Consider the following 12,477-nt stretch of genomic DNA (forward strand, 5'->3'; position numbering starts at 1 on the left):
TCTTAACACCATACTTCTTTGTGTATTGGAAGATAAAGATACGTTCTTCTGGCATGAAGCCCTAGATATTATCAGCATGTAAAACTCGGATGATTTTGATTATAGCAACATTATTAAATTTATTATGTGTTAAAACAAAATATTTTTATTTATTTATTTGCTGACCTGTTTATATTATTTTGCAATTAGTATATAATTTCATTCATATTCATTTCATTATTCATTACTTGAAATTATCTTACAATTTTAACATCGTTTCAATTCAAATAATTTTAAATAATATACCAAATAATTTTAAAAAAGTTACCAAAATGAAAATTTTAATTATTTTATTCACAATTATTGTTACCAGCTATGCTGGAATTAAAAATACAAGTAAGTTTCTTTCAAATTTTTAATTAATTTGACTTCATTTTAATAACAAAATTATTTTACGTGTAACGTGAAAAATAACTTGTATGTATTTTCTTCTAGTTTTCCCCGATGATAGTTTAAAATGGGAATGTAAAGGAAAACGTTACGAAGAAGTATCATTGACTGGATATTATCCAGAATTTTCAAGCTCTGAAGGTCGTCGTGGTTTTTTGGATAGTCGTGCCAAAAAATTACGTACTTTACAAGTAAGTTATATTGTTTTAAATTAAATTACAAAATTTAAAATTCACTTCTTTTGGAAATCCTTGCTTTATTGAAGTAAGAAGGTCTAAAAATTTTTGTTGAAAATCGATAGCGTTCAAAAATATGCATCACTTAAAAATTAGTTTTGAATTTTAATCTAATTTAATTGCTATTTCGAAGTAATGTTTTACTTTATGCACTCTGCAAAAATCCCCTCATTGAGCAAAAATTTAATTAATAAAAATTATTTTTTTTCGTTTTAAAATTTTATGGATCATTAATGATTTCTGATAAACTTAAATTTTAAATTTTATTAAATGTCTAATATATTACTTAGTTTGCAATATACTGAAACCTTAATTTGTAATTTGACATAGTCTTTCTTATTGATATGCCAAGAATACGCGAAGTGTTTATGTAAATACACATTAGCATATCGATATACGCTTATTTAGCATTTTTAATTGCAAAAAATAATGAAATTCAAATAAAATGCAAAATTACAACGAAGTTTTATAATTTCCTTGCGCCAACAGCAAAACTCCATAAAGCGCATTATCTTTGTAAGCCCTACAAGATATTTATTATTATTAAACTAAGAATATCTGACTTTGTTTGGAACTATTTTCCTTTGTGCAAATCTGTATACAAAATATAATTTTTTGAGCTTAGTTTTTCGTGATTAGCTCAGTTAGTTAAGGCGTAACCAATTCCGCCCGCAGTATGCTTAGGATAGCGAGTTCGATTTCCGCCGTCGCAACAAAATTAATTAAATTAATAGTTGTGATGGGCTGGTGTAGTGCATGATATAGGCATGAAGGAGGTGCACTCAGCCTCTGAAATTAAGAAGCTGATAAATGAAATTATCAGCGGAAAGGTGGTAAAATACTATCTGTAGCCTAAGTGTGTCCTTCGTAGACACCCAATGTAACCTAACCTAACCTAGTTTTTCCTGGTGATGTAGTATCAAATCCTTAATAGAGTATTTGTATGCAATTTTTTCGCATTACTGAACAAAATTTGAAAAAAGTCGTAAAAGCGATTGGAAAAATTGAAACTCAAATTAAAAGCGGTCAAAAAATACTGATGATATGAGCATTTTAAACTACTACTTAGACAATTTTAGACAGAGAGATCCGACGTAGTATGTGGCGTCATATGCTACCTTAGCTATTCCCTGCTGAGTTCTGTTTTGCTTGAAAGAGATAAAAACAAATCTTTGATGGCTTTTACCTTGGTTGTTTTTATGGTTATTTTTAAAAATAGTTTATTAATGCAAAAGTAAATCATGCATCATGGTATTCCCTATTACAGAAAAGTAATTATTACGTGGCACTCAACCAACTATGTCAATACCGTTGCGAAAATGTCATCACAACTTTTTTCCACTAAATTTCAATATTTTCATTTTTCAAATATTTTTTATTTTGCTAAATTTATACTTTTTTTGTTTCTAGGACTTTTTGGATGATCGTGTACCATACGTTACCATAGCTATGGATGAAAAATTAAAAATTCCATATGGCACATCTGTATGCATTCCAGAATTAAATCGCCATTACAGACGTCGCATACGATTCCAGGTTCGTGACGATGGTTATGAATTACTTGGCACTGGATTTTCACGGGCTGATATTTGTGTACGCAGCGAAGTGGATAGTTATGACAAAGCAGTTAATGAAAAAGTTACTTTAGTGTTTTAAATAGTTTTTCTCAAAAACAAAGACTTATATAATATTGCAACTAAATAATGGTTGTGATGTTTACTTATTTATTTATTTCAATTAATGTTTTTATATTAAAAACATTTTGTACCTGTTTTTAGAATTAAGTTTTTTTTACTGCACTTAATAAATAGAAAATTAAAAAATTACAAAATGTGGTTTTAAATTTAAATAATCTAACTTAACTGGTTTTATTAATGAAAAGCGAGTTTCTATTCCTAGAAAACAAGCTTTTATTGAAATGAGGTCTAAAAAGTTCCCCATATTTTTTACATTCAATCTTTTTTTATTGTGTTTATTTAAAGTCGCTCTGACAACATTCAATCTTGTAGGTACTTTTTAGTCCACATTTCAATTAAATGCTTTTTGAATTGATATTTTTTATACCATGTATATATGAAATATATCATAGTATATCAATTTTAGTCCCAAGTTTGTAACGCTTAAGAATATTGATGCTACGAGCAAAATTTTGGTATGGGTGTTCATAAAATCACCTAATTAGTCCATTTTCGGTTGTTTATCCGTCTGTCTGTCAACACGGTAACTCAAAACCGAAAAATGATGTCAAGCTGAAATATGCTTAGGACATTACAGCGTGCTTAGGACATAAAAAGTGAGGTCAAATTTGTAAATGAGCAATATAGGTCAATTGGGTCTTGGATAGGACCCATCTTGTAAACCGTTAGAGATAGAACAAAAATTAAAATATAAAAAATGTTCCTTATATAAAAATAAACAACTTTTGTTTCAAACATTTTTTTGTAAACAGAACTGTTTACTCACGAGGGCGCGAATTATTTTGTAAATAGAACTGTTTATCCACGAGAGCGCGAATTAGGTGCAAATTTTATTGTATATATTATCTGGGAATATCAGTAACAGTTTCAGCAGTTTCTTTACTGACGAGTCGTCAAAAAACAAACGATAGCGTAATCAACACTGTCTAAACATGTTAATTCAACAATTAACTCAGTCAATTGTTTGTTTTCACTTGTATTTAATTTAAGATTAAAATCCTCTATTGTTTTGGATTTCGTATTTTCTAATTCCTCGGAACCAAGTTTCGCATCCATGTTAATAGGATCTTTTATAATTATTTTGGATCCCTGAAAACGTAGCTAAAATATTCACTATCTCTTCTGAAACACATTGTATATACCTACAGTTACGATTATTTAAGGGATTAAAAATTCAATAAAATTTAGCAACCAGGGTTCGTTTCCATATCTAGAAATATGAAGGAATATCGACTCGATTTTCATATGATTTCCACCAATTTTCCAAAAGTTCCTTTGATGCAATTATAAAGCTGCCATCTATACAATAATAGTATCACTACCACTAAACAATATACGAAAAATACTACATTTCAAATATACAATTCAACTATATTGATGCGGTTGTAATTTATAAACAATCCACCAGATGCGTTATCCACTCATTGTAAAAACTTTATTGATACAGTATATATATTTATTTAATTTCTAATTTCTCTAACTGCCCCCATTACTTTTAAATTCATCATCGTTGTGGAATGTTTCTATTTGTCTAGTTTTTTAGTAAAATTCTATAAACCAAAACCAGCTAGGTACATTTGTAAATAGAAGCCCAGGATATTTGTTTTATGACTAAGATGATTTGCTGGATATGGTTACACTAATAATAAGCCATAAAAATTCCTCAATTTATTCAAAATCTATGAAAGGTCATTGAATTCCATCAAAAAGAACAGTCCGTGACGAGTCTTCGTGTTCTTTATATTGATAAAGACTCCGAAATAACACGAAAAATAGTATAATAAATAAAAAATTTGAATATGCGACCGAGACAGTTTGTTTATTAAATTTGCTTTATTATTCATTATTTAGCCAAAATACTGATGTCCCAAAATAAGCTGTAATTTTTAATTATCATAACTTCGATGCTGAAATTTACGAATTAGCACTCCTCTAACAACTTTTCTATGGTCTGACACATACTTGGAATCGCCAAAATAGGTTGGCAATTTTTGGCATGCAACCACGAACAGAGAGGCACTTTCTGAATTGACCGATAATACAACATCATTAAAAAATTTTCTAGCTTTGTGGGAAACGGCTTATTCAGATGATTTACTAGCTCTTAGACAGGCTATAACAAATTAATTCTTATACTTCGAAGAGAACGATTTTGGAAATTGCGATTCAGAAAAAGTTCTAAGCATGCGATAAAAATTTTTGAGTAATGAAGTATTACGATTAATAAGTTGATCAGACTTCAATTTCGCGAAGCACCCATTAACCCTACGTATATCGCACTTTCCCCAATAAAGAATCTTTAACATTACGGCGAAAATATTTTTTTAATTGGAATTAAAACGTCAACTAAGGCATATTTTAAACAGGCGTCGATGTAAAACGTAAATGTGGAGAAGGTCACAAACTTAAATTAGTAAAATTTATAGAAAATCGTGGGTTTGAAATAATCCTCGATTTTACCCGCATAACTTTATTTTATCTCAATGAAAGATTTAAGTAGAAAACTATATTTTTGCAAAATTTTAATTCAATTTGGGAGATGGTCATGACAGCCATAAACACTCTCAAAGGTCTACGTTTAAATTGATTTAATCTTCCTTTACCGGTATCTGCTGTTTAAAAATGTAGTTTGAATGCGAGTGAAGGAATTTCGTCCATAGCCTTCACCTCTAAATTAAACTATAAACATATTATGTAACCTCATTTCTAATGAAACTTATAATTTTCTGAAAATTTATAATAAAAAATAATAAATAATAAAGAATCCCCTATTGTCAATCCAATAACAACAAACAATACCCCCATTTGTATTGAATAACAAATGATAAATGATAATAAGCTTAGAAAATCGTTTCTTGGAAAATGTAATAAAAAGTTGTAAAAGAAAAATAAACAATATAGGGAAAACGGGGAAAAGTAGTAGCTTGTGGCTTTGACTGTGTATATATGTGTGTATATCCTACACATTTTCTTAACGCGCTTACATGATATTTCATTGATGTGATTGGCTGAAAATAACGTATTTGTGTATGACGTCATCGTTATAGAATTATATCAGACGATAATAACAACCACGTTATACATATACATTTGACATTTAAAACATGATCGCCGTGAATTCTTGGAATTTGTGCCGCATTCTCAGCATCATCGTATTGTATTATATGTATGTATACACTATACATATAAAACAGCTCTTAAAGTTAAATTGATCAATACATAAAAGTTGGAGATATATTTTCATTAAAAGACTAATACATTTTCTTACACTACGTTAGAGTTTTCACCAGGCACGTATCCAGGATTTCTTTTAGGGAGGGCAATAAAAATTTTGGTCATTTCAAAATGGGACATTGGCCAAAATTTACACGATTTGATGAAATTAGAACACTTAAGAGGGTATCGGCTCCCGCTAATTCACAACGTTATCTATAGCTAAAATGCAACAATAATGCACAATCTGACTTTTTATAACTCTCAGCTGAAAATGGTATATTTTGGCGTTCTTCTGGGAAAATAAATTCATTTTCTAAGAAAATGTAATTTGGCACATCCAAATTCTTGTCGTGCAAGGTAGTTGCCTAGTTTTCTTGCCCGGAAATCTGGACCATTTTAATTCAAAAAATTGCTGAAAACAATAATCCGAAGGAGAAAGATAAACAAGTATCCAATTCATTACATTTTAAGTTTGTTTCATTGTTTACTGGCACAGGACTTTTGGCTTACTTGAAACAAAACATAATAAAAATATGAGTATTTTAATTTATGATTGAACTGCAAGAGAGGGGTATCGATAATGCCTCATACATAGTTTTAAAAAAATTTTTTTAAACACAGTTATTTCAAAGTTTTAATTTTTCACTTCCATCGACAGACCCCCATGAAACACAGTCAGAATTTTTCCTTTTTCTGAGAAATCCACTGAATTGGCTCCGAGATTTTTTCGAAATTAATTTATTATGTTCCAGATCGAAGACAAAAAATATGTTTGCAATTTCCTTTAGAAGTAACCTTTGCAATAATCTCGAGATACCTACAAAAAAAAATATTTTGCCATCAAATTTCATAAAATTTGGTATATAGGGTCACTTTAATCTAAAACTGCAGAAGTTGGATTCATTTAATCATTGGACGAGTTGTTTTAGAAATATCACCTGTACGATAATTTTTTATTTCGGAACAATTTTGGAGATATCTCAAAAAATATTCCTTTTTTGGAACAATCAAACCCAGCTTTAAAATTACTCCAGATACCAGTTATCCAATTATTCAAAAATTATATTCTAGCTACGAACTCAACTGTATTTAACTTTTAACTTTTTATTGTCAAGGGCTGCAATTTAATTGCTAATTACTTAAAATAGTTGGCCTCCAAAATTTATGGAAGGTTTAATTTCATTGATGACCCATCCTATGGTGTACAAATTTCAATATATCTTAATCATAAAATGAGATTTGTTTGCGCAGATACTTTAAAGGGTAGTTTCTGATCCACACAGTAATGGATTTCTAAGACATTCTAGCCATGGGTCTATGGTATCAACGCGGAAAGAGCATCTATTATCAAACTTTTGAAAAAAATAATATCTTTTAAAATTAAAATAAGTAATTAAAGAAAATACCGACACAAAATCAGGACTGATCGATTCGTTTGTGACATCGTAGCTGCTAAACGGATAAACCGATTTTGATATTTTGTTTGTTTGAAAGAAAGTTTGATCGAGAGAGTTCATGTTTGAAGAAAATCTGCTCAGCCGTTTGAAGATCATCGACTCTTTTCTAGCTTTAATCGAGTACGGAACCCTAAACTCGCACTTGCAACACAGCTAAGAATACTGTCGATGAAAATACCTTAAATTAAAAAAATCAATATCAAAATCGGTTCACCCGTTTAAAAGTTACGATATCACAGTCTGCCTGTAAAAATACACAGATTCACAGATACGTTTAACTTATAACACTGTTAATCGAGGGTTAAAAATTATTAATAATATTTATATATAATATTTAATTGTATATATTTTACATCAAAAATTGTTTATATTTTACTTCAAATATAAAACCGATATAAAATAGAAAATTAGGACACCATTTGTTAAAAAATCTGGAGGACCAAAAAGTTTAATTCGACGCTGGGCCCATCATCTACACTATCAATAATATTTCTAATAAAACAGGAAACAGTTTAAAAGCACTTGACTAAGAAAAAAAGCGATACAGCTGCAGCGGTAGGATGGGTATAAATCATGAGACTAGAAATCAACTAGCATAAAGAAAAAAAAGATAAAAATATATAACTTGGTTAAATCTTGGATTGTGACTTTTCAATGTTTTTTATACCATGTATAAATGAAATATACATAGTATATTAAGTTTAGTCCAAAGTTTGTAACGCCTAAAAATATTCATGCTACGAAAAAAATTTTGGTATAGGTGTTCATAGAATCACCTAATTAGTCCATTTCCGGTTGTCCGTCCGTCCGTCCGTCTGTAGACACGATAACTCAAAAACGAAAAGAGATATCAAGATGAAATTTTTAAAGCGTACTCAGGACCTAAAAACTGAGGTCAAGTTCGTAAATGAGCAATGTGGGGCAATTGGGTCTTGGGTCCGTAGGACCCATCTTTTAAACCGTTAGAGATAGAACAAAAGTTTAAATGTAAAAAATGTTCTTTATAAAAAAATTAACAACTTTTGTTTGAAACATTTTTTTGAAAACATCACTGTTTACCCACGAGGGCGCTTATTAGGTGCAAATTTTATAGTATGCATTAATATGGGAATATCAGTGTGTGTGTAGCTATTTAAAAGTGGATATCTTTTTTAATTAACGTGACGTCAAAAAACAAACGATTGCTTCATCAACACTGTCTATACATGGTATTTCAACAATTAACTCAGTCAATTGTTTGTTTTCACTTGTTTTTTTTTTAGTATTTCTAGTTGGCGTACTGGATTAGAAACTCATGATATAATAATTATATGTAAGTCAAGGACTTGGACCCCTACAAACAGCTGGTCATGTGAGAAATAAATTTAATAAAAAATTTCCCATATCATGTTTTATCAGTTTTATAATAACACTTTATGGGTCACGTGTTAGCTAAACAAAAATCCATCCGGTCATTTTAATTTTCAGGGCAAAAATAAAAAAAAAACATAATAATTTATTTTATCAATATCTGCGCAGGTTCAAAAGAACTTTTCTCAAAACCCTCAAAAATGTGCAAATACTGTTTTCTAGAATATAGGCACGAAAACGAATATCAAACCTCAACGAAAATAGTAGTTATACAAGATGTACCATTTTAATTTATTATGTTACAGAGTTTGATGGGAGGCATCATGTTCTGACATCAGACTGGACCTAGTTCTCCGAGTTGCTTTGATTGTCAATTTAGATCCTAAAAGGTAAGAGAATAACACTTTAAATTAAAAAGTTGATCCTCATAAAAAAACTTACATTTTTTATTTAAAGCATTTCTCGGAAATCGTTAGTTTTTGGAGAAAATGTGCATTTAAAAATATGTCATTTTTGCATTTAATCAAAAGATAATACGCTTGCTTTTAAAAAATTTTCTTATATAATAACACAAATTTGTTTAAATATATAACGTATTTTCCTTTGTATCAATAGAAAGAAACGAAAAAGTTACACAGATATTCAAACAGGAGTGATGGATATCTACAGGACCTTGGTTCTCCTCCCGGCTTCAGTGTAATTTTTTCGTTTTTTTCTATTTTTTCAATGGAAAACTTAAGATATGTTGAAAAACCAACTGGGCGTTTTAAAATCAAACACATTATATTATGATTTTCGGTGCCGGCCCCTTACCAAGATCGGGGGTTGCTGATGTTTGCATAAATCAACTCAATAAAATGGACCATAATGAAAATGATTTGATTAAACTCTAAGTAAACCAAAACACCGTATAAAGAAAAGCTATCTAGCTTAGAATCGCATCGTAAGAGTAGATTCCGACCAAAAAGGATGAAAATTATACAAAAACGAATTGAAAAAATCTGCCAACAAGTCTTTTGCTCAAAAAAAGAAAACTGTGATTCTTTTATGAATGCCCTTTGCTCTGTTTAAAAGTCGATAATCTGCTAATTCGAAGTAAATGAATTTATTTTTTAAAAATATCAACGATTGTAGAAAAAGAAATAAACATTGCAAAAAAACATAAATATTATACAACAGTTGAACCCTATTAATTAAAACATATTAATATTATGATTTTATGTAGTAAGTTGTACTCCATCACTTGGCCCGACCATCCACCTGACGCGTTGTTGAATGACTCATTGCCCTACGGCACAACCGCCACACGCAATTACCAACAAAAGATTCCCAATGTATGTGTAAAAAGTACCTATACCTGTTTCAAGACAATTCTACCAGAAACTTATTTATTCTTACATATACAAATACAACAGCCATAAAGGCATAATATACAGAACATTTTTAAAACATTGAGAATGGAAAAAGTACCATTTTAGATTAAAACACGAAGTGTTTTAGGCTGAATTCCATTGATGCGGTATGTGCGGCAAGCGAAGTAAATGATAACAAAATACTTTCTTCCCATTTCGTGTCACGGAAGACAATTAGACAACTAATAAGTCTTCTGTTTGGTTAGCGCGACGTAACTCGTGTGTGTCTCTATTAAGTGATTATGAAAAGATGGTAATGGTAAAAAATTTTATGGCTTCTGTTTTGTTTGAAATCATCCCAATGGAGGGGGGTCTTATTAGAAAATATGCAAATGTTTAAGGTTAAAATGAACGATCTCTTCAAAGGAAAGATTTCAACATACTGTATACTGTATTGAGGGAATAGTAACATTAGCAATAGCTATGACGACGAGCCAATGCAGTATGGGAGTCAGGTCCATACTGTAATATTATTTGTGCTAACATAGATACTATATGTACGTATCACTATACCATACCAGCATTAGTAAACGCCATGCATTTCTTACCGCGACATATTGAAAAAATTCGCTGAAAATTGACAAAAGCATACAAATACACAATCTTAATAAAACTACGTTATACGTTAGTGCTTTAAAGGAGTATTTAGATATCTAACGCTCTTTTTACGAGAGTACAAAAGTTAAATAATACACAACTGTTAAAATTTATCGGAATACTACTCTGCAAAAAATACAAAAATTAAAGCTGTCTGGGGGACTGAAGTATATCACGGAGTATTTATGAGTGAATTCTATCTTCAATATTTCACAAACTTTTATTACATAATACATAAACATGTTCCAGCAAGTTATAACTTAAACTTGAGTTTGTATTGCATTTAAAGTATTAAACAACAAAGTTGTTTTATACATGTCTTGCTTTATATCATTGGATTAAAACAGGATAAGGAATATATGTAGACTTTTTTTCTATAATATATACTGCAAGGTGTTTTTTTTAAAAATCCAACTTCCCTTTTGCTATTCTGCTAAAATATTATTTATACCTCTTTCTACCTAGGTATTAGACAATTAAAAATATTATATTTTGTGTTAAGGGTCTTTTTTTTGTATCGTTTCACAAAAAAAAAGCTATATTACTATTTCTATGGGAAATATTCTATTCGTCTACACTATCGTATGATACCTATTATCGGTATAAGTATTGTCGGTGATTTATTTTTATAATAATCGCCCACGAACTTTTTAGCATGTTATTAGTTCTAACAATAGTCTTAAACTATTTATAAATTTTTTACTAATTACGTATTTTTAAAATTCTAAGCTATTAATACGCCGTTTAATGGACTCTTTCTAACGAATTCCATCTTCATTGATTGCATTTAAGTTTAAGATGAACTCCGGTCAAATTTTATCTTTGTGATCTATTTTTGTAAAAGCGAGATAAATGCATTTGAGTCCAGGGAAAAAATCGAATCGAAGCGTCTCAAAAAGATTTCTGTACCTGGGGACCATCCCAAAAGTACTGTCAAAAGAATGGAGGTCAAAATAGGAAAAAGAACAAATAAAACAAATATTAAAAAAATTCTAATTTTTTTGAGGAAAAACTTTTGCGAATTTAAAATTTTTAATATATCTGTACCCACTGTCCAGTAACGTAAGAAATAATTTAAGGGAGTATAGCACTATCGAAATCATACCACTCTTGTCAAATCAGCAATAACATTTTTCAATCTATTACATAATTTTTCTTGTAATATATGTTTATAATTTATATTAATAATTTATAAATTGAACCATAATAGACACATTTAAGCAAAAAAATATGAATTAATTTGACTAGTACTAAGCAGTAACAGAGGAACGTACTCGTGGTACTACAAGACAGATATGGTTTGAGTACAATCGCACGCGTTTCCAAGATTTTATATAATTTCCAAGGGCCTCTGTTCGCAAAGTTGTTGCGGCTATTACAGGACACTGGTTGGGCGGCAGGCATGCTGAACTCCTGGGCCTAGCAGTGTATCACGGCTACTGCAGGAGCTGTCACAGTGGTGAGGAGGAGGAGACAATGTCTCATCTTCTCTGTCACTGCCCAGCTCTTGTCATGAGGAAATGGACTTACTTGAGCCAGCCTCTCTTTGACGACCTCTCCGACCTAAAGTCCGCCGGCGTCTAAGCTCTTCTGCTGTTCCTAAACAGCTCCAAATGGTTCATGGAGTATTGGCTGAGGATTGGCCAACCTTTTTCGGCATCACAACGAACCCTATAGTCTAACTATAACCCTATATAGTCATGATACCACTATATTTCAAAATATTTTAAGTATATAAACCATAGACATATAAGAAATATAAACACACGTGTCAAATTTTAATTATTTTCAATAACAAAAATATAAAATAGTCAACGACATTTAAAATATCTTTTTCAGTGTTAAATATTCCGCCAATAAGAAGGAATGGGCAATATATACTTGCCTAAATGTACTTAATATATTATAATTACTACTAATTTCTTATTTTAGGTTTTTTTTTTATTACTATTTACTGCGCCTTTAACAGCGAGGGTCATTAATTTTAATTGATTAGTTATCTGCATAATTTTGGTGACTGCTTCAAAGTTACAATAAAATTTTTAGTTGGGAAACCAAAATTATTTTAAATTTTACAAACAAA

At 30.2% G+C, this 12,477-nt stretch overlaps 1 protein-coding gene across 1 annotated transcript; it reads left to right on the plus strand.

Moving 5' to 3' along the window:
- The first annotated feature begins 246 nt into the window (after positions 1-246).
- On the plus strand, positions 247-2,430 carry LOC123296464. The gene is made up of 3 exons (XM_044877943.1): positions 247-375; positions 475-620; positions 2,076-2,430. Exons 1-3 carry the CDS (start codon positions 312-314, stop codon positions 2,319-2,321), a joined length of 456 nt encoding a protein of 151 aa, XP_044733878.1. The 5' UTR covers positions 247-311; the 3' UTR covers positions 2,322-2,430.
- The last annotated feature ends 10,047 nt before the right edge of the window (positions 2,431-12,477 follow it).

The sequence above is a fragment of the Chrysoperla carnea genome, chromosome 3, assembly GCF_905475395.1.
Source record: "Chrysoperla carnea chromosome 3, inChrCarn1.1, whole genome shotgun sequence".
In the NCBI taxonomy this organism is placed as follows: domain Eukaryota; kingdom Metazoa; phylum Arthropoda; class Insecta; order Neuroptera; family Chrysopidae; genus Chrysoperla; species Chrysoperla carnea.

Excerpts from the sequence above, each read along its gene's own strand:
- LOC123296464 (XM_044877943.1), top strand. The coding sequence starts at position 312 with ATGAAAATTTTAATTATTTTATTCACAATTATTGTTACCAGCTATGCT. Across the intron at positions 376-474 it reads TGCTGGAATTAAAAATACAA|TTTTCCCCGATGATAGTTTA; the intron begins GTAAGTTTCTTT and ends ATTTTCTTCTAG. Across the intron at positions 621-2,075 it reads AAAAATTACGTACTTTACAA|GACTTTTTGGATGATCGTGT; the intron begins GTAAGTTATATT and ends TTTTGTTTCTAG.